Source organism: Vipera ursinii, assembly GCF_947247035.1.
Source record: "Vipera ursinii genome assembly, chromosome: 1".
Classification (NCBI taxonomy): Eukaryota; Metazoa; Chordata; class Lepidosauria; order Squamata; family Viperidae; genus Vipera; species Vipera ursinii.
The window spans coordinates 257,492,636-257,516,266 of NC_139512.1; the positions used below are offsets into that span (position 1 = coordinate 257,492,636).

The following is a 23,631-nucleotide window of genomic DNA, read 5'->3' on the forward strand; positions in this document are numbered from 1 at the left end:
ACATTATCATTTAAGTAAATGAGGCCAGCACCTGAGACACTGAGTGAGTGCAAGAATCTCAGTCTCTCACTATCTAGCACAATAGGTTTGGAAAGACAAGTTGGATTAGGCAGAACAGTGTACATACACTTTGGCTGATAGGGACTGGAGTCAAACAATACCTGCAGGAACTGAAGGTGCTCATTTCCTACCCACAGCAGAAGCCTTATAATGATAGAGGAATTTATTACATTGGTAGTGTGTTTAATGATTGCTAACTTGGAGGAACTCTCATTTGAGCAGAAGGAAGAAGATGTGAGAGTTGAGTTCAAACAGAATGAATGCCTGGCATTTCTTGTAACTTTGAGAAGACAGGGCACTTCCCACATTTTTTGTTTGTTTGTATTAGCTGGCTACTTTTTCTGCACCAGGGATAGCCATTCTCCCCCCCCCCAAAAAAAATTATCTTTTTTCTTCTTCTTCTGTTCAATCGTGTCTGATTCTCAGAGACTGCCCTGCAGTTTTCTGGGCAAGGTTTTTCAGAAGTGGCTTGCCATTGCCTGCTTCCTAGGGCTGAGAGAGGATCGCCCAGTTGACTTTGGGCCTAAGGTGAGGAATTCATGATTTCCCAGTTTTTAGCCTGATGCCCTTAATCACCACACTAAACTGGCTTACGTATTTGCTGTTGGGTCAGCTAAAATTTAGCTGCCAATCTCATAGTGCTTTTAACAACTTGTGTTAATTTTATTTACTACATTTCATAACATTAATATTTAAGTAACACGCAACATAATCGCAGCACAGTCTCTTGGTTTCTTGCCTGGTTCTTGAACTGCTGTAAGAAACTGGCTCCCGTCTAACCTATAATTGTCGCAAATTATTGTCAGGTGTTTTCTGGAATTTCGGAGGAAATTCCTTTGTAGAGATGAGAGTTGGCATTCAGTAGAGCGTGCCACTGCTATTATCAGACCCATTGCCTTTAGTTGCTAGCTGTTACTATCATAGCAGCCCACAAGATATGGTACAAGGAGAAAAACAAGGGACTTGGGCGAGAGAAGAGTGAAGCAGAAGATAAAGAATTCTAAGTGAGTAGAGCAGCAATGAAAAAGCATTATAGATCAGCAGCAGAAGACAGCAAATAATGTTTCATTCAAACGGTACCATTAAAATGGAACAAAAATGAAGGAAATTCATGGAAGAGGAGTCGACAAGGATCATATACAATGATTATGCCAATCCAGGGACAGTTGGAGACCTATAAACTTAATGGGAATTAATGAGAGAAATAAATTCAGCCTAGGTTTAGTTTGAGTGAGAGCCAACTTCAGCAGTACTGAAGGATCTTCCTTTGAAGGTGATGAGTGCGTGGGTAAAAGAATACAGGTAGCCCTTGATTTACAACCAGGGCTTTTTTTGTCATAGAACGCTCAGAATGGAGTTCTGGCACCTTTTTTGGATGGAACCTTGTAGGGTAGGCAAGGCGGGTTGTATAACATGTGTGAGTTCCGGCACCTTTTTCTTTTACAAAAAAAGCACTGTTTACAACCATAGTTGACCCCCCCCCAAAGGTATGTTGCTAAGTTAGAAATTTGTTACGTGAGTTTTGCCCCATTTTACGATTTTTCTTGCCACATTTGTTAAGTGAATCGCTGCAGTCATTAAATTAGCAACATGGTTGTTAAGCGAATCTGGCCTTGCCATTGACTTTGCTTGCCAGAAGGTCGCAAAAAGGGACTAAATGACCCAGGGATACACTGCACCCATCCTAAGTATGAACCAGTTGTCAAGCATCTGAATGTAGATCACGTGACCCTGGGGATGCTGCAACGGTCATAAGTGTGAAAAATGCTCATAAGTCACTCTTTCCAATGAGGTTGTAACTTCAAACGGTCACTAACAAACTGTTGTAAGTCGAGGACTACCTGTACACCACTTGGGACTGTGGGCTCCAGTTGCAGTTTCATTTGGGGGGGGTAGACTTTGATCAATGTTAAATCTTAACTTCCACCTTTTCTGAAAGGCATTATCTTATTTATTAAAAGTGATTTAGTGGGTTAATAAAACTGATATGGCAGCTGGCCTTGCGATAACGAATTATTGCAAGTCCCTGAGCAGCTTAATCATATCATTGCCTTATCAGCTATCATTTGTGTTGGCATATGCTCTAGTCAGATTTGCTTGCAGCACAGGGACAGATGTTAGTGCACATGGAAAACGAGGGTGGGAAAAATCAGCCTGGCTGTTTCTTCCTGGAAGTTTTAATGAGAAAGCTAACAATGAGCATCACCGCTTTTATTTCTTTCCAAGCTAATACAAATTAAACAGATCCAGCCTACCTTTTTCTGCCAGTAGCTTTGTTGCTTTTTCCAAATTCATCATAAATCTATTGCGTACATCTGTGTGTCTTTGATGTGATACATGACATCTCTGTAGAATCCCATTGATATGAAGTGCATCATGAGTGTGTGTGTGTGTGTGTGCATCATATACATATGTTTGTGTGTGTGTGTTATATGTTATAAATTTTTTATATATATATATATATTTATTTTAATCCATTTATATCCCGCCCTTCTCCGAAGACTCAGGGCGGCTTACAAGCTTAGCAGTAGCCTTCATTCTATGTATATGCCTGCTTATTAGGGCTTTCACACACACCCCAAGCGGCATTATTACAAAGTCAGCTTAATTGCCCCCAACAATCTGGGTCCTCATTTTACCTACCTCGGAAGGATGGAAGGCTGAGTCAACCTTGAGCCTGGTGGGATGCGAACCTGCACTAATTGCAGGCAGCTGGTGTTACTTAAGGAGGCATTAGCCCACTGCTCCACCATGTTTATAATAAAGGTAAAGGTAAAGGTTCCCCCGCACATACGTGCTAGTCGTTTCCGACTCTAGGGGCCGGTGCTCATCTCTGTTTCAAAGCCGAAGAGCCAGCGCTTGTCCGAGGACGTCTCCGTGGTCATGTGGCTGGCATGACTAGACGCCAAAGGCGCACGGAACACTGTTACCTTCCCACCGGAGTGGTCCCTATTTTTCTACTTGCATTTTGACGTGCCTTCGAACTGCTAGGTTGGCAGAAGCTGGGACGAGTAACAGGTGCTCACTCTGTTACACGGCACTCGGGATTCGACCCGCCAAACTGCCGACCTTCCGATCGACAAGCTCAGCGTCCTAACCCACTGAGCCACCGCGTCCCTTATGTTTATAATAGTGGTGGGTAAAAACCTCTATTCCAATTTGTTGGAGATCTGATCAGTTATTTCTCCTTGCTTCCAAGAAATGAAATAATTTGACTCTGTTTTCCGAGTTAGTATAATCTTTGGAACTTTTCGAATTGTGCAGGGAGCAGGAAAGAATGAGTTTTTCCTTTTCTCTGTGATACTCCAGACACACAACCTGATATAAAATGCTTTCAAAGTCAGAAGGCAGGGATTGGGACAGAGGGCATGCCTATGTTGGATGGAATAAAGTGGAGATGGTGGGCCAAACAGCCTGTCCTGCATTAGCAAAACACTATTTCAGATGCTATCCACACATTGGGACAAGCAGGATGTGAGGATCAATCCTGAGAAAATTTTTAAAATGTGCAAAGCACAGCTCTTTTTTGAGACAAGCTGTCCCAAATCCTGGCACATAGAAGTACGATTTTTGTTGTTGTTGTTGTTGTTGTTGTTACACTGTCACAGAGTCAATCTCCTGAAAGTCTATCAGGGTCTGATACTCTCCGTAAGGAGCTAGTAGGTCAAAGTATAATTTTGAAGCTTTAAATTTCTGGGCAAACGTTTTCAGTGAATATATGGTACTGTTTTAATTATTGTTATTAGCTGCACTGAGTACTAGATAAGTTGGGATAGAAATGTTTTAATTAAACAAATGAAATAGTCCAAAGTAAGTTTAGTAAAAGAGGTTTCAGGGGTACAATATATGTATGCAAGATGCATACATTTCAAGTCTGCAGGAATTATTATTTTTTCTTATAACCCAAGGATCTGTGCAAAACATACCCTTTCAATTGAACAAGTCTGGGCTGAAATATTTGAGTGCCAGAAGTGAACTGAGTTCCTACTCCTTTTTCACAAATTCTACTTCTGGTTGTAATTTCCATTCCCATTTTCCCATTACCAAAATTTTGTGACATACTGTAAGCTTCCACTTATAGAACGTGCATAAAATTCAATTAAGGAAATGTATGCAGAAAACCAAACTTTTAAAGAGTTTGTTCATAAAAATGTATACAGGTGTGTAACGTGTGTGTGTACAGGTAGTCTTTGACTTACAACAATTCATTTAGTGGCCATTCAAAGTTACAACAGTACTGGAAAAAAGTGACTCGTGACCATTTTTCACATTTACAACCATGGTCACATCATCAAAATTTGGATGGTTAGCAACTGACTCATATATATATATATATATATATATATATATATATATATATATATATATATATATATATATATATATATATATATATATATTGCAACCTTCTGACAAGCAAAGTCAATGGAGAAGCCAGATTCACTTAATAACTGCCTTACTAATTTAACAACTGTAGTGATTCACTTAACAACTGTGGCAAGAAAGCTCATTAAATGGGGCAAAATTCACTTAGCAACCTTTCTCTTAGCAACAGACATTTTGGGCTCAATTATGGCGGTAAGTCAAGGACTACCTGTATGTCTGTTTGAGGAAAGAGAGCAAGATACACACAAACATAAGCAGAAATAAAATGAACTCTTGGCACCATCCATCAGGGCACTTGTTTATGTATCTTTGTTAATACCTCTTCTCTCCCCCCCCCCCCCAACAGATATCACTATTACGGAATTGGCATCAAAGAAAGCAGTGCATATTATCATTCTGTGTATTCTGGCAAAGGTTTAACAAGGTATGTTTTTTTTTTTTAAAAAAAAAAACTTTTTTTCAAAAATGTAATCCATAAAATGTTAGATGATGAACAAAGATGAATCAGTTAGGACCAGTCTACACATGAATGTTTATCATTTCAATTTTCATCACATGAACTGCCTGTTGCTTGGTGATGTCTAAATGGTTCTGCTTTTTTTGAAGTAGTATATAATGGTTTGCAAAAACAGCAGATTGCCTGCAAGAAAATAGCCCGTGAAGCAATTTCAAAAAACTGAATAGCTCACTTGATCTGTGAACAATCTGTGTGCAGATACTCAAATCTTCCTAAGATTTGATGGTAACAATGCTTTGGTTATTAAAGAGTTGATGCTTACCAGTGTGTGCATCCCATATAAAGAAAAACAGACAAAACAGACAAAACAAACAAAGTCATTACTAAAAGCCAACATGGGTTTGTCAAAAACAGAACATGCCAGAAAAAACTTATTGCATTCTTTGACCAAGTGACAAAATTAGTGGATCAGAGGAATGCTGTGGATATAATTTACTTGGACTTCAGTAAGGCATTTGATAAAGTAGATCACAAACTACTACTTGATAAGATAGAAAAATGTGGGTTAGATAGCATTACCACCAGATGGATTCGTAGCTGGCTGACCAGCCATACTCAGCGTGTGGTCCTCAATGGAACTGCATCTACATGGAGGGAAGTGTGTAGTGAGGTGCCCCAGGGCTCTGTTCTGGGCCCAGTGCTCTTCAACATCTTCATCAACAATTTGGATGAGGGGATAGATGGGGGACTCATCAAATTTGCAGATGACGCCAAGCTGGCAGAGATAATCAACACTCAAGAAGACAGGCTTAAGATACAGGAGGATCTGGACAAAATGAAATTCAATGGTGAAAAAAGTAAGGTTCTACATTTAGACAAGAAAAAACAAATGTACAGGTATAGTATAGGGGGTACCTTGCTCAATAGTAGTAACTGTGAGTGGGACCTCAGAGTCCTAGTGGGCAATCACTTAAATATGAGCCAGCAGTGTGCTGCAGCTGCCAAAAAAGCCAACACAGTGCTAGGCTGCATTAACAGATGGATAGAATCAAGATCACATGAAGTATTAATACCACTTTACAATGCCTTGGTAAGGCCACACCTGGAATACTGCATCCAGTTTTGGTCACCATGATGTAAAAAAGATGTTGAGACTCTGGAAAGAGTACAGAGAAGAGCAACAAAGATGATTAGAGGTTTGGAGGCTAAAACATATAAGCAACAGCTGCTGGAATTGGGTATGTCTAGTTTAATGAAGAGAAGGACTAGGGGTGACATGATAACAGTGTTCCAATATCTCAGGGGCTGCCACAAAGAAGAGGGAGGCAAGCTATTTTCCAAAGTGCCCGAAGGCAGGACAAGAAGCAATGGATGGAAACTAGTCAAGGAGAGAAGCAACCTAGAACTAAGGAGAAACTTCCTCACAGTTACAACAATTAACCAGTGGAACAACCTGCCTCCAGAAGCTGTGAATGCTCCAAGACTGGAAGTTTTTAAGAAGAAACTGGACAGCCATTTGTCTGAAATGGTATAGGGTTTCCTGCCTGAGCAGGGGGTTGGACTAGATGACCTCCAATGTTCCTTCCAACTTTAATGTTATGATCTGTTATGATTTCCATACATCTTCTGCCTGATGAAAATGGCTTTACTTCTCATTGCTTAACAACCAAATATCTTGGGGGGGGGGGAAGCAGATCCTTGATATGCATGTATATTTAAAAAAATAAATGTCATATCAATGCTTTGTGGTGGTATGTACTGTAGTAAAACCACAACATACTACAGTTGTGAAGCAGAGGACAGAATTATTCTCTAGGATTGAATTAATTTGACTGCCTGAAGCCTGCTAATTCTGCAAGATTTTTTCCTTAATAGTTCTAATTATGCCAACTTGCAAACACAATAGATTTTATCAAAGGTTCAAAAATTTTTAAAAAAACCCTTATGGTCTAAAATTACCTATTATTTTTTCCTAAAAATAAATGCATTAAAAAATTTAAAAGAAAGGTTAAAAACTAATACAAACTAATATAGAGTTAGGAGCAATGGAAAAAGAAAGAAAAAAAATCAACAAGAACCAAAAATGCAAGATACTATGAAAAAATAAAAGAAAAAATAGAAAAGAAAGCAAAAGATATAAAGAATCTTCTTTACAATTGTTGTAAGTGCGGTTATAAATTGAGCACTTTCTCTAAAGTTACTTCATGACTCTCTATAATCTATCCTGTCTAACCATGAAGTCATATTTTTCTCTTTCAAGCAAAAAGTCCATAAAGGTTTTCAGTCAGTATGATCATTCCTGTTGATCACATTTCCAATGTAGATTTGAAGTGTCTTTATAGATTCTAGATTAACTAGAAAAATTAACTGTTCCTATAAATATTTGCAGAGATACTGCTCACCTAGCAGTTCAAAAGCATGCAAATGTAAGTAGATTAATAAATGCCACTTCAATGGGAAGGTAACAGTGTTCCCTGCGCCTTTGGCATATAGCCACGCTGATGAAATGACCACGGAAATCGTCTTTGCTGGCTCCCTCAGCCAAGAAACAGAAATAAGCACCATAGCCTAGAGTTGAACACGACTGACAGGAAAACATTTACCTTTACTTTTGTTCCTTATAATCTGGTATTTGATGCTGTTCTATCATCACAGTAAACTTTAATCTAATATTCTTTTCTGAAATATAAGTAAAACATTTTGGTTTTCCAAGGTTTTCTGGAAGCAAGTTGAAGAATGAGGTGAGTACCCCTTCAACTTTGTTATTCGATCTTTTAAATGTGCAGTGATAAGAAAAACTTGACAAACACAAATCTCTGGTTATTCAATTGTAGATGTTCCACACACAGAATAAATTGAGGAAGCTGCCTGGGTGATACTGAAAAAAACCACTGGCTTATTTAGCCAATATTTATTTATTTGTTTCTCACCCTGCTTTGTGATGTATGAGATTGAAACTGTGTTCTTCCCTTTGCCAAACAGTGCTTTGCCATTGTGTTTAGCTTTTTCCCACTTGCATAGTCCATACATCCAGGCTACTTCTTTATATAGATGGAAAGTTTTTAAACTCAAATAGAAACTCATGCTGACTAGAGGTATGAATGGTTAAATGTAACCTTCTCCAGCCAGCTATTTTCTGACTGGATTGGATTTCAACTCCCATAAACCAACGTGTGTGTGTGTGTGTGTGTGTGTGTGTGTGTGAGAGAGAGAGAGAGAGAGAGAGAGAGAGAGAGAGAGAGAGAGACAGAGAGAGACAGAGAGAGACAGAGAGAGACAGAGAGAGACAGAGAGAGAGAGAAAGCCTGGAGTTTGAAAATTCTGAAAGAAATGAAAGAGTGAGAGAATATAAAGGAAAAGTACAGGATCAAGATTTTTCTTCCATTTTTCATTTTTTTGTGTGAAATATGGTTATGATTCATAGAGTAGCCAGTGTAGCTACTGTTCATGTTGGGAGGTGCGTGCAATAGAGACATTTGCTGTCTATGAAAGAATTATGTTTGCCAAAGAATTAAGGATGGTTCTCCATTTGCTGCCTTCAATATTGCTCACAAAATGGCTTCTGGAGTCATATGTAGAGCGGGATATTTTAATCTAAACCAATGTTAACTGTATTAATTAGACATTTGAGCTTCTTTTAGAGAAATATTTAATCAACAAACTAAGGGTTAAAGGATAGAACACAACACTTTCCCTGATTCTGAAAAATCCTACCCTGACAGACTTCATCAAAAGAATGATGTCCTTAGTGTTCCACTTGGTACAATGTGATTAAGTGGGCTGACAGCATTATCACCACTTACTTTCACATTGTCATGTTTTCAAAAGAAATGTTACTTGTTAAAAGAATCAAACATGTAACTGAAACACAAGCTTCGGGATATGTGAATGTATTCATTGTAGCCTTTCTGTCACAGAGTTCCTGCCCTTTCACTTTATTTTCCATGTTATGAAAATTTCCAGAGTGTATTTTATTGTGTACTTGGAAAATAATATTTTCAGATGGGTCTTATCTTTTTTTTTTAAAAAAAAATCACCACATACTAATAGGTAATTGTTCAACTGAAGCCATATTGACTCATGACAGCTTTTAAATGACCTAATGTTTATGTCAACATACAATGGGAACTACACATCACTTCTTTCATTAGCTCCTTATCTGTGTTTGAGTAGCCTGATGTCCAGGCTAGGTATAGCTTGAATAATCTTGGTTTCTTTACTATAAAAAGAAGTGTGCCTAAACTGTTAATTGAAACAATTTCTCGATTGGAAGACTGGCCAAAGATAGAGTGCCAACCTTAAATGGATATTAGTGTGAGACTGCCTACGTATAATAACGTTCAACTGAAATAAACTCAGAAGCTATATGTACAGATATATACATGTAAAGGATAATTTGACAAAATAAATTATGACTTTGTCTTACGTTATTCATATTTTATTTTCTTGGCTTAATGGTATAAATTATGAGATTTGAAATAGGAAACATCCTATTAAAGTAGTTCAGAAGAGATTTACTCAGTTTTATGACCTTTACCAAAGTCCATCAGTAATTTTCATTCCATTTCTTTGCTGATCGTTTTAAAGAAGAATCTGAAAATATCCACAGCTTTATCCAAATGTATAACTTAAAAAAAATTTTTTTAACTGTTTCCATTGTTTGGTTCAGCTAAAAAGTGGACCCCCTACCATATGACTTAAAAGTACTTCTTAAGAATTCCAGGAAATAAACTCATGCTATCACTTATCATCTGGGTCTCCATCTTTGTTGGGGACAGGAAAAGATGCTTCCATATGTTAAAAACAAAAAAGCCAGAACTGAGTCGATCTTCAAAATAAATATCTCATTTGATGGACTTCTCAAACTTGGCAGTGCCCAAGCATCTATGGGAATGTCTGCTATGGGCCCAAAAACTAAATGGAGATTTTAATGGGATTCCCTTTTGGGAAATGTAGGTGGGATTATTGTTTGTTTGTCTTGTTTTTGTGATTCCTAGATTTTGCATTTCTGGACTCAACCAAATACCTGTTCTATTTCTTGCTCTTCTCTCTTCATTTTCTCTTTTAAATGACAGATCTCAAAAGCTGAATCCATTATGCAAATTTTACTGATATTATAATGGATATAAACATTAGAATTTCTTTTGATGGGAACATTTATTTAAATAGTTTCAAGTTATGTATTAATATGACAATTAAAATATTAGACATAAGTGTTAAAGGCTAGATCTGCGAACTCTGCAGTATGACAGGAATAATGCAGAGAATAAGAAGACGATGTTAAAGGCTGGATGAGGGGTCTTTAGAGAACACTTAAAGGAAACAAAATAGTATACATGAAAATGCTTAAAATATATTTCAGATTTTGTATCTTTTCCTTCGCTCTCCTTTTGTCTTCCTGACCTTTGTTTTTTTTTTTTTTTTTATTGAAAAGTTTTACAATACAATTTTCCATTAAAAACCCCCATCCCCCTCCACCCTCCCCTCCCTACCTCCCCCCTACCTCTTCCCTCCCCCCTTCCCTCCCCCCTTCCCCCCTCCCTCTTCCCTCCCCTCCCTCCCTCCCCCCCACCCCCCTCCCCCCCCCCGGACTTCCCAGAGCTAAATACAAGGTATATATATATAAAAGCAATCATAAGCAACCATATACTAACAACCATAAATTCTAAAAACCATCACTCTCTAACTTATATAAGAACAAACAAAACTTAACATTATTAAATATATATAAAAAAAAAATAGGAAAAGAAAAGAAAAAACACGAAAGAAGACTTATTCGAATGCTAGATAAAACTTCTTAACCCTATACTTATTCTGGATAAACTCAATCCACTTTCTCCATTCCATAATATAACGTTCTTGCGAGTGATCTTTCAAATAAGCCGATATCTTCGCCATCTCTGCCAGGTCGGAAACCTTTAAAGTCCATTCTTCTATAGTCGGCAGCTCCTCTTTCTTCCAATATTGTCCTATCAAAAGTCTTGCTGCCGTGACTAAATTCAGCATCAACTTGGAGTCCACCACTGTAGCATCAACAATTATTCCCAACAAAAAAAATTGCGGACAAAACTTTATCCTCCTTTTAAAGATCTTCTGTATATTCCACCAAATTTTAATCCAAAAGGCCTTAACCTTTTTACATGTCCACCATATGTGAAAATATGTTGCATCTTCAACCCCGCACCTCCAACACTTAGGCTGATAATTCGGATACATACTTGCAAGCTTTTTAGGATCTAAATGCCATCTATAAAACATCTTATAAAAATTCTCTCTTAAATTTTGAGCTTGAGTAAATTTCACATTCCTCACCCAAATCTTCTCCCACATGTCCATTGTAATAACTTCCTGGATATTTTGGGCCCATTTTATCATACAGTCCTTAACAAGCTCTGTTTCTGAATCAATCTCTATCAATGCAAGATATATCCGTTTAATATGTGCAGGTCCCTGATTTCTAATTTGCTTTATCAGATTTTCATCAATCGTTGCAAATCCAATTTTCTGGTCTTCTTTCCACCTTGCCCGTAACTGAGTATATTGAAACCATGTTTGAACAACCTTCTCTTCTCGCAAGAAGCTATATGATTTCAAGCACCAAACATTCCTTTCCAAACTTAAAATTTCCTTGTAGGTAGTCTCATCGTGTTTGAAACCAGCATGTATATTTTCTATTGCGTGTTTTGGAATTGCCCACAATGGTATCTTACAACTTAGCTTATGTCTATACTTCTTCCAAACTCTCAGCAATGCCTGTCTTAAAATATGCGTCCTAAACACAGTACCTACCTTCTTATCATACAACAAATATGCATGCCAGCCAAACAACAAATCATGGCCCTCAAGATTTAATAACCTCGATTGCGTCAAATTGATCCAATCACTTATTCCTACTAATGCAGCAGCTTCATAATATAATTTAAAATTAGGCAATTTAAGGCCACCTCTCTCACGAATATCCTGCATAATCTTAAGTTTAACTCGTGGCTTTTTCCCTGCCCACACAAATTTATTGATACCACGCTGCCATTCCTCCAAATTAGAGTCTTTCTTAAGAATCGGTATCATTTGGAATAAAAATAAAAATTTGGGCAGGACATTCATTTTCACTGCTGCAATCCGTCCCAACAAAGTCAATTGTAATTTTTGCCAACTCTCCAATTCTTTTTGAATTTTCCCCCACAATTTTTCATAATTATTTTTATATAGCTTTGTATTCGAGGGCGACAAAATTACCCCCAAATATTTAACCCTTTTAACAATCTCAAATCCAGTTAATCCTTCCAAGAAGGCCTTCTGTGAAACTGTCATGTTTCTAACCAAAATTTTAGTTTTCTGTATGTTTACTTTAAATCCAGAAACCTTCCCATATTGTGTTATTATCTCTATCAGGTCCACAACAGAGTTCTCTGGCTGGGTCACTGTAACAACCAGATCATCTGCAAATGCTCTCAATCTATAGTCCTGATCTCCAACTTGTATCCCCTTAATTTTTTCCGAATTCCGAATCTTGTTCAATAATATCTCTAAAGTTAATACAAATAACAAGGGCGATAACGGACATCCTTGCCTTGTACCCTTCTCAATATTACATACTGCCGTCAGACTATTGTTAACTATGATTCGGGCAGTTTGCTTTTGATATAATGCCCTAATCGGCTGTAAGAAATTTCCCCCAAAATCCATTTTATCTAACATTCTCAACAGAAATTGCCAATTCAATTGATCAAAAGCCTTTTCAGCATCTAAAAAGATTAGCGCTGCAGAGATCTGGTTGTGCCTTTCCAAATACTCTAACACATCAACTATATGTCTAACATTATTTTTCATTTGCCTACCACTAATAAACCCCGTTTGATCCCCATGAATCACCTGTTGCAGAACCCTCATCAGTCTATTAGCCAAAACCTTAGCAAATATCTTATAATCTGTATTTAAAAGCGAAATCGCTGACCTTTGTTGTTGACAGAAAAAATGTAAGGCAGAAAGGATTGATGGCAGAACCTGTTTATTCTTGGAAGCATTTCTAATTTACTGCATTTCAATTATGAAGGAGAAAAGAAAGAAGTCTGGTTATCCAGCAAAAATACCCACATGGTCAATCTGAAATAATGTCCAGTATATATATATTTGTGGCATACATGCTGAAATTCCCAATATCTTCTGGTTCTGATAGAGTCTTCAGATGAATGCAGGAGAAGGTTTGATATTCTTACAGAGGGAATAATAATAATAGAAAGTTCAGCTGCATGAACACAAATCGGTGCCCACGTGATATTGAGCAATCTGATTATTTGTATACAGTTCAATAAGAGGATCACTATAGCATATTATGAATATGCATTTGTAAAGATATTTCATATATTTCAGGGTGGCTTTACACGGAAATATTCTTTAAGCTCCAAAACGGGGACTCTTCTCCCAGAATTCCCCAGTGCTCAGCACCTTATGTTGGACCAGTGTATCTCTAAAGACAAGGTAAAATGTGAAGTGTTTGCATACTAAACTGACTTCTAAATTTGAACTTTTTATTTCACCTCTCTTCTCAAATGATTCACTGTAGTGATATGAGACAGCTACAAATGTCTGTAATCAAACAGACTTGACTGATTTATAGAGGGAACAAAACTTTACTATCGCCCTTTAAAGGGTTTTCCATTGGAACAGTGGTTGAATTATTTACATATTAACTTGCCTAATATTTTACAAACAAAGGGATTTGTACTGACAAAGGCAAAACAAAGAAATAGTTAAAGCTCCTATGCATTCAAAATACCAATGGGCTAATTTAACACTGATAAGGCAGAAGCAAATTATTTGAGGCAAATTACGAAGTGGGTTTTTCTACTTTTTTTCTTTTATTCAATGAACACAACTTAGCACTTCGGTATTTCTTTATCATCTGATAATGATGTACATGTCACTCTGACTCTTAAATAGTGCTCTTAATGTGGCTGATTCCTTGTATTTCTTTGTGAAGAAATGCAGATGACTGTTAACCAATTTTAAATAATTATTTCATAATTATTGAACCAAATAAGACTCAAAATGTCCTTAACCCTATAATTATGAACACAAAGGGATACACACACACACACACACACACACACATGTATACATATATGGATACTGTATTAAAATACCAATGAATAAATCAACATTATTTCAGTCTTCACCAGTATAAAATATAGAAGAATACAAAGGTCAGTAAATTGATTACTTTAAATATATACACAAAAATATATATTTACTATAAAATACTCATTTTATTGTATTACATATAAATAAAGGTATATTCAAAAGTATATACATGTGCACATATGTACAGTATATGCATGTGCATATTATACATACTCACAAACACATATAAACATACATACAAAAGGATAAAATTTGTAATGATCTAATATCTGTAAAACACTAAAAAACTAAAAAAACTTAAAACAATCTGACCTAATCTTAACCATAGAGTAATACATAGCCAGTTAAATTGTTAATAAAATATTTTATTTAAAAAGTTAATAAAATCATAATATAGTCTTTAAATAGGAAATCCAAATATCTAGGAACTGTGCTGAAAAATAGAAATATTGAATAAACTGAGTCACTGCTTACCAGCAATCTCTTCCTGCCTTATTAATGTATAGGAGTAATAAGTGAATAGTAGAACAGTCTCATATCCTTGTGAGGAATGGCTTGAGGAATAAGTGCATTTGAAACATCTCTATAATATGTACTGTGGAGGAAAATATGTTCATTAGTGAACTTGGTCACCAGGACATTGAGTACATGAGCCATTAAAGGCATCTTCCTGTACCTTCCTTTTAGTGCAGGGGTCCCCAACCCCCGGTTCATGGACCAGCACCGGGCCGTGGATCAGTACCGGGCTGCAGCATGCCCGAAACCGGTCCGCGCAAAGCCCTATTTGCAGGATGCAGACAGTACATAAAACCACCACCACCCCCAGTCCACGGAAAAACCTCTCTCCACGGAACTGGTCCCTGGTGCCCAAAAAGTTGAGGACCTCTGTTTTAGTGCATCTGAAACATAGCCATGTTTCTGTTTAAGAAAATCTGTGTCATATTGGAAACAGATACTAGCGTGCATCTATGACTTTCACTCATAGGAAGAACTGGGACTGAATGTATCTTAGGAGTGGCCTTTTAAGACCTATAATCTGCTCATATCCCACTGAAAGTAATTATATTTACAAATATGATTCTCGAGGTGATATGCATGATACGTTTAAGTAATACAAATACATAAACTGATGAGATTTAATTCCCAAATACAGAGTAATACCCATGTTAGGACAGTCTGAGTATACATCTCATGTAAAGTACATATTTAATTGTTAAATTAGATCTAATCTGCATAGACAAATTTAGCATGAAAGAAACATTGTTGACAATAATCATCAAAATTTTATCTATGTATTTTGTAATTAATGTTAATAGAGGCCTGGATCAGTAATAGTTTCTTGATTTGATGATACATTTCAATAATTACTGGATTATATTAAAGAATGGAACTCTACTGTTAGTTACCAAAATACCTTGCTGATTAAAATATAGGATCTGATTTTCAAATAAAATTTCAGTTTGCACATGTTCAGCTCCCTCATTTTTGCAATAGAGTGGGCTCTGCTGCTCCCACAGCACCAGCCGTGCCGGTTCTGGCCCCAGGGGAGGGAGCCAGCCGCCAACACCCTTCGCACCTGTGACTGCAGCAGCACCGCCCCCCCACCCCCCACCCCGCCTCCTGCACCCGCCAAGATGAGAGTTCCGTCACCTTTTTTTTTTAGAAAAAAAGCACTGGATGTGGCAGTAGGGATAAACAAGACTGGGACAGCAAATTCCATTTAAAGTTTAAAGTCCTATCCTATACAACTGACAAAGAGCCATCGCTAGAAGTAGATTAATGGTCTTTCCATGACTAAGTTAATCCCATGAGTCATTATTCTTTTAATTTTCAATCATCTGAAATCTATCCTCCCTTCCAAACACAAAATGTTACAGAAAGAGATATAAATGTTTTGTTTAATGTAACTTTGTTTTAATTTTTAATTCCTAAAATAGGTGGATACCCTTATCATGATGTACAAAACTCACTGCCAATGTGTCCTTGACAATGCCATTAATGGAAACTTTGAAGAGGTAAGACCGCTACAACTATAGGTTAATCTGTTCCTAATATAAGGAGCGTGGCCAGAAACCTCATTCATATTTGCTCTCTTACATCTCCTTCCTAGATCCAACATTTCCTACTACATTTCTGGCAAGGAATGCCAGAGCATCTTCTCCCCCTGCTTGAAAATGCAATTATCCTTGACATCTTCTGTGTTTGCGACTCAATACTCTATAAGGTCTGTTGCCTTCTGTCATACTAAATGACACTAAATTGTACGATTTAATGTAGCTGTTGGAAGAATGATTAAATAACTAGAAAATTATTATACTAAAAAATAAAAAAATAAAGCATGCAGTATTTTTTATTAAATCCAGTTTTGGTTTTGCCCTGGCTTCATCTACTTCTCCACATGCCACTGAAGTAAGTGATGCAAACTGCCTGAGATGCATTTGAAACCACCTCTGGTTTAATAAGTAGTTGATGAGCAAAGTATCCCAGCACTTTGTTGTGTTGATAGTTTTCCAAAGTTCCTTGAACTGACTCAGGAAGACAATTGAGTCTTTAAACTTTACCATTTGGGTGCATCTTTTATTTCATGTCAATTTTCCTGACAGGAGGAGCCTCATGCAGTAGATAACTGAAGCCATTTTTAAGTTTGGCCTAGTAGATTGCCTTCTAATAGGTTGCAACGCACCCAACTGTTTCCAGCATTTCAAGACCAGTTTGCAATTTACACCTGACAGTTTGTTGTTCTATACATGCACATATATGCACTTCTACCAAGGGCCTCATATTACTGAAGTAACAATATGTGAGCCAATATGAGCAGGGATGTAAAGTGAAGAATTCAGCCAAAAACTGCATCTTTTGCTCAGATCCTGAGCAAAAAATCATGTGTATGATGACACAAGAAGAGTCATTAATTAATGCATTCTTATTTGCAATGGGGTAAATTTTTATTTGCAACAAAGTAGTAACAGGGCCTGTTAGCCTGATTCCATGCACTTTATAGCATTGTAGAGATATTAATTTTCCTCCTTCTGTATTCAAGGTCCTTATAGATGTACTCATCCCTGCAACTATGCAAGAAATGCCAGAAGGGTAGGTAGCACTGTAGCTGAACTTGTTGAAAACATAAGATCAGTATTCTGATAGTTGAAACCTTAGAATAATATTTTTGCTATTTTTTAATACAACAAATTCCCATTCTTCAGTATAAATGGTATAACTATAGTATAACTATCTCAAGAACTGCCAACTGAACCTGGCTAGTTGTTGAGATATATGGGAGAATTCCTTTTAAGAATGCCATTCACTGGAGAAAAGGGCTTTCTTTTCCAAAATATGGGTTATTTTTTTCTTATAGAACCAGGATTGTTTTTTTTTATTTCTTGGCTTTTATAAAATAAATTAAGGTACATCTCTTTTAGTCTTGCACCTGGCACTGATGATAATGAAATGTCTGCAAGAACAGGTTCATTATTTAACTGGACAGTCACTTTTTGGGCATTATCTGTACTAGAGAACTATTTATTGATAAGATTGTGTGAGATGGGGACTTATTTGATGACATTTCAAAATCATCAAAGTTCAAAGTGGACCACAAAAGAATTAATAATAGTACTTGTAAGGCCCTTATTTTCATTTGGGTATCAGTTCCCCAGAAGTTCATATTAATTTATGAAGCTTGAGTCCTTTTTTTATTATCAAAAACTATTCTAAATGGGCATCTATAAAGGCTTTCTATTGTTGAAATCCCACCATCCACCTATCAGATTGCCTTCAAAATTTCCTTTGCTTCCCTGCATGGGTTTGCAGGTAGCAGCAGATAGATAAGCAATAGTTCTGTAGCATAGGGAGTGCCAGTCTACTTTTTATCATGAACAGCTACAGTGGTCCAATAGTTTACCCTCATTTGAATCCCGTTTTATTAGGAAGATGATACTTTCTGTCTCCATTCTTTTAAGTTCTGTTGTAGAATTAAGTATTACCAAATACTTCAAAAGTTTAGATTGGAAGGGATTGCAGTGTTAGTAGCCTATTTATTCAGTTAAAATCTGTTGTTGCAATTCTAGGACAAATCAGACAGTGGAAATTAAAGTTGGTATAATGGCATTAGCACAACTTGTTATAATGATGTTTGCCATACTGGAAATCCTTGTTCCCAGTCTTACACATCTAGTTTTCTAGTTCTGGTAGTGTAGTTTTCCTATTAAATTCAGACTGTAAAGTCTAATTTGTGTTGAACTATCACTTTTCTGGATGAAGCTGTTAATATTTTTTTAATCATATAACATGAACATATCCATGTCATTTTATAGATAGATTATTATTATTATTAACTCCTTATTTTTGTTTCAGAATATTGGCTGATATAAGAAATTTTGCTAAAAATTGGGAACACTGGATGATTTCTGCACTAGAAAATCTACCAGAAGAACTTGCAGCAAAGAAATTACCGATTGCAAGGAGATTTGTATCTTCCCTGAAGCGTCAGACCTCCTTTTTACACTTAGCCCAGGTAGAGCTTAAGTAATGAACGGTACAGCATTTATTTTGTAAATTCAGTAGGTACTGTATGTACTCAAGTATTTGCAGAAATTCCTAGTAGAAATGCTATGAAACTATACTGCAAATGCACTGCAAATAGCCTTATTCGAAATAAGAGGAGAGAGGTACAAGCCATTTATCTCCTCCAAAAATGCATTTATATGTCAGGGCTACTTAAAGAAGCAAGATGAAAAACGTTTAGTAATAGTTCAAAACTGATCTGTATTTGCTATTCTCCCTCCCTCCCTCTCTCTCTGTCTCCAAACTGGCTCCCATATGGGAGTTCATTTCATTTCAATTCATTTCAGTTCATTTACTGACTGTTCAAAGTTACAATGGCACTGAAAAAAGTGACTTGTAACAATTTTTCACACTTATGACCACTGTAGTATCCCCATGGATGTGATTTAATCATGTGATTAAAATACAGATGCTTGGCAACTGACATATTTATGACAGTTGCAGTGTCCTGGGATCTTATGATCAACTTTGGTGAACCTTTTGACAAACAAAATCAATGGTGGAGTTAGATTCACTTAACAACTGGGTCACTGACTTAACAACTGCAGTGATTCACATAACAATTATGGCAAGAAAGGTCGTAAAATGGGGCAAAACTCAACAAATGTCTCACTTAGCCACAGAAATTTTGGGCTCAATTCTGTCTGTTAAAAGTCGAGGACGATCTGTGTTAGCTGTCGAGGCTGTTAAGATTTAGTTACCAATCTGATAGCACTTTCAGCAATGTATTAATTTCGTTAAATACATCACATGATATTAATATTCAGCCAGCAAAATAATCATATCCGACCATGAATAATTTTTGAAACGCAGCTGTGCTCTGCCACTGCTACTCCATCAACAGAAATTCAGGATTTTTCCTCTGTTTTATTTTCTTCATAGATTGCACGTCCCGCTCTCTTTGATCAACATATAGTGAATGCCATGGCTGCTGATATTGACAAGGTTGACCTGTATGGCATTGGATCTCAGGCACTTCTCACTGTCTCAGGAAGCCTGGACTCTGAGGTGGAGGGCTACACTGAATGTAAGCTTCTGCTTGCATTTGAAAAGATTGTGTTTCTCAGCCTTTCCCAAGGCCTTCGTTATGTTCTGTGAAACTGGACTGCATACCCGAACTTGCCTTATACTTTCTATATCCGATATGATTCTGTTTTGCATTAGAAGCCAATTTAAAGCAAAGCTGGCTTCACACATACATCAACACGGACTTATATGCAGAAATATCCAATTTACTACACCTGTCTGAAATTCCCTGGTCACAGGAGATTCCCAGTTCGATTCAATAGCACAAGCAGCTTTGGATCAACTTTCCCATGGCCTGCAAAGAACTGTCTTTGGCCCTAAAATTTCCCATAATTTAACACGTGGATTAAAAAGTAGCTTGAAATATTAAAATTCATAAAACAGGACATATCTTTTGGAAAGCGTATACAGGTAGTCCTCGACTTATGATCACAATTGAGCCCGCTGTTGCTAAGTGAGACATTTGTTAAATGAATTGACCCTGCAACACTGCAGCTGCCATAAATATGAGTCAATAGCCAAGAGTCTGAATTTTGATCACATGACCGTGAGGTTGCTGCGATGGTTGTAAGTCTGAAAAACAGGCATAAGTCATTTTTTCAGTGCCGTTGTAACTTTGAACTGTCACCTAAAGAAACTGTTGTAAGTCGAGGACTATCTGTAATCAGCTGTTGTGTATGTTATTTGAAATGTTAGTCCCTTCTTCCTTCCCTTCCTCTTCTGCATAGCTGTTTCACATATATATGTTGAAATAATTTATCAACTTGTATATTTCTCCAGTGATTACTTCTTTATATTTTTATTAATATCTTTGTGTCGGGCCCTATTCTTTGATTCTGTGTATGGCATGAAAATGATTCCTCACATAAGGAAGATAACAAATGTTTTTGTTGGATTCCTTTTTTTGCTTCCTTATTTAATTGACAAAGATTACTTTCTTTGTTCTTCCTTTTTTTATTCTGATTAAATAAATTTCTCATTGCTACGCGATAGGCAAAATTAATAGAGGTTCAAACATTGGTTAATCCCAGTTTGTCAAGACAGCTATAATTGTATTGAAAACTTGTTTACATGAACTGAAGAACATGCAAATGTGAGCTTATTCACACAATAGGGCTTTTCTTCTTCCATGTCATCTTTAAGTACATGGAGGAATTGTGCTTTCATGTAATGATGATTATAGCAGTGTCACCAATAGGACATTTTTTGTTAAATATGGTTTAAGTATACCAAAGTACAGTAGCTATAAAACATAATTGACCCAGGAAATTAAACCTAACCTGATTTCAATAATTTGCTTAGGTAATTCTCACTGAAATTAAAGAGAAATATTTAAAGTGGCTTGGCTTTTCTCAAATAAGTATAGCTTCTAAAAATATTAGATTAAAAACTAGTAAAACAACATTCAGATTACAAATACTTTCCAATTTTTGTATACAGTATGGTGCTCTTTGTTTTCTTTGCAGCTCAGCTTTATTATTCCCTGGACAAAATTTTCTAAATTCCCTCATCTTATCTTTTTAGATAATGATGATTGATGGTTGATAGTGGGACATCAAAGTTTCTGAATTCATCTCAGTACATAATGGCATATCCTGCAAGTTCTTGAATTAGTTCTTTATTAGCCATAATAATATGAAATGGCAAATAGGATTGTAAGGATAATATATGCACCCATATTCCTAAAAACGTAGCTACACATTATATATGAATCCTTATAAATAAATCTTAGTAGTACTTTTTCTCCACAAAACAGCCACTTACTGATGAGATGAGTAAGCATAACATTGGAAGGGCAAAAGAAAAGCTTTATTTTCTTCCACTCTGTCATCTCTCTACTATAACTTTCCCCAGAATTTTTTTTGGTTTGGTTAACATGTATCTGTGTGCAATAGGCAGCTAGGATCTGAATTCAGGTATATGCCATAGAGACAATATAATCCCATTAACTGAGAACTCAGTCTTTAATGCATGAGTTCTCCAAAGAAGAGTGCTAAGAGCATGTATAATGGGACAAAATATTTTTGAAAGAAGGATATGCATACCGTAATAGTTCTATGATACAAAATTAGAATATACAACAGAACTGGGGAGATTGATTTAATTGATACAACTGTCAATTATGAATAAATGCAAAACCTTCCTAATCACATAACTTTTCCATGGGGAATAAGTCCAGCAGTTAGCTTGATGAACTCAAGAAATCGCCTATATTTTCTCTCTTCTAATTTTCCCTTCACTGCTCTAATTCTCCCTTTTCCTTTCTTTTACATGCAACAAAACTTATAACAATGGGTGAGTGGCTCCTGTCCTGTTTAGAGTAGAACACAACCACATACTTTCCTTTTTACATGGTAGATGACTCTATTACAGTGTTCCAAGAATTGAAGGACCTCTTCAAGAAGAATGCTACTGTGGAATCGTTTATTGAATGGCTGGACACTGTCATTGAGCAAAGAGTTATTAAGGTAAGACTAAAGTTGAAAATAAATGGCTTCCACTGGTGCCTGTTTATAAACTGATTTTCTGGATATTGCCTTTATGATCAGCACCCTTTTTTCTTATGAAATCTTTTTTTTTCATCCAATTGTAAATAGTTGCAATTTTCAGGCCTCCGTAAAATCCTCCAAAGTCTGGTTCCAGAACATCTGCCAAAGTTTTCATCACGCTGTAATTTTTACAGAATGGAAAAAATATTAAATATATCATATTAGCAGTATTTGAATTAGTTTAATATTAATTTTACATTTAAAGTCATTTAAATCAAGTCTAGGATTTTTGGCCTGGGCCTCGTCTTTTTTTTTTTACTTGTCCTGTTCTGATGCTACCTACTATTTAAAGAATAGCCCTAAGAATGCTACGTAAGGGTGAAAAACATCCTTGGCCCCCAAATTAAGCATGAATGTTTAGATTTGCTTTATTGCTGTGATAGAGGTGTATTTCCATAGCACTTCAGATGTTTATGAATTCATCTAGCATTATATATATATGTATATTTCAAAATATTTGTGTATAATTAATACTTTTGAGTTGTAAATGCAAATTAATCTTGCATTTATATTCTATACAAAGGAAATGAAGGGTGTTCTATGCCTTCTCCTTTAGTAACCTGTAGCCTACCTCATTTCTCATATATCAATTATATTCCAATATTTAATTCTTCCCATAGAGCTATTTCTTATAAAGCATATAGAGAGGCTAAAGGATGGACAGAGATGTAACAGTGAGGGAAGAAGAGGCACTGTCTGTCATATCCTGCTAATAAAATAATTGCTACTTTCACTCAGCTTCTATCATTTTACAAAAATAAATAAATAAATCAGAGAATAAAATGATATTCCCAGGTTTGCTTAGTTAATCTTTAGATACTCATTATTTTAAAAAGCACCGGAGAAAAATTGCCCATCAATTAATATCTATTATGAAACACTGTTCTAGAATAAACATGTACAATATTCAGTGTTTTCTAGCCACGTCTGGAAAAAAGGACTGAACAATTTACTATATGAATCAAGATTAGAGAGTAAGGGGTAATGATTTACAGAGCACATAATCCTTCCATTGCCCTCGGCCTTCTGTTTGGTGAAAAGGGGTAGGGCCTCTCCACAATACCAAATGGCTTCTTTTGTTTGCTGTTTGCGAAAGTGGCACTTTATAATTTCACCACAAAGAGCTGAAGTCTGATGTCTTATTCAGTGCTAGAGGATTATCCAAAATAAGCATGTGAACACTGTTTGACTCTATTTATCCATGTGAAATGGGTATATATACCACTTTTCAGGGTATCATAAATGGCTTATAAACTATTTTTACGAAGGGTTTTGTGTTACACACAAAACATATTTACAAGTTCAAAAACATTTTTATAAGCCAATAGTTTGAAGGAGTTTAAAATGCAACATAGCATTTTAATCAAATAAAGATTTAAGGCCGATTTAGGTCCACTGAGATGGGTGGGATGTTGCATACAAACTTTGGGGTAGAGAAGATGGGCCTACAAT

General features: G+C 36.3%; 1 protein-coding gene across 1 annotated transcript in view; it reads left to right on the plus strand.

The window, feature by feature from the left end:
* Window positions 1-23,631, plus strand: part of RFX6 (regulatory factor X6) — a 51,271-nt gene that overhangs the window by 15,415 nt on the left and 12,225 nt on the right. The window contains exons 5-13 of the mRNA XM_083348378.1: window positions 4,793-4,870; window positions 7,617-7,644; window positions 13,274-13,381; window positions 15,982-16,059; window positions 16,155-16,268; window positions 17,085-17,134; window positions 18,395-18,554; window positions 19,487-19,631; window positions 21,989-22,098. Of these exons, the coding sequence (XP_083204504.1) occupies window positions 4,793-4,870; window positions 7,617-7,644; window positions 13,274-13,381; window positions 15,982-16,059; window positions 16,155-16,268; window positions 17,085-17,134; window positions 18,395-18,554; window positions 19,487-19,631; window positions 21,989-22,098 (871 nt within the window). The remainder of the gene's footprint in view (window positions 1-4,792; window positions 4,871-7,616; window positions 7,645-13,273; window positions 13,382-15,981; window positions 16,060-16,154; window positions 16,269-17,084; window positions 17,135-18,394; window positions 18,555-19,486; window positions 19,632-21,988; window positions 22,099-23,631) is intronic.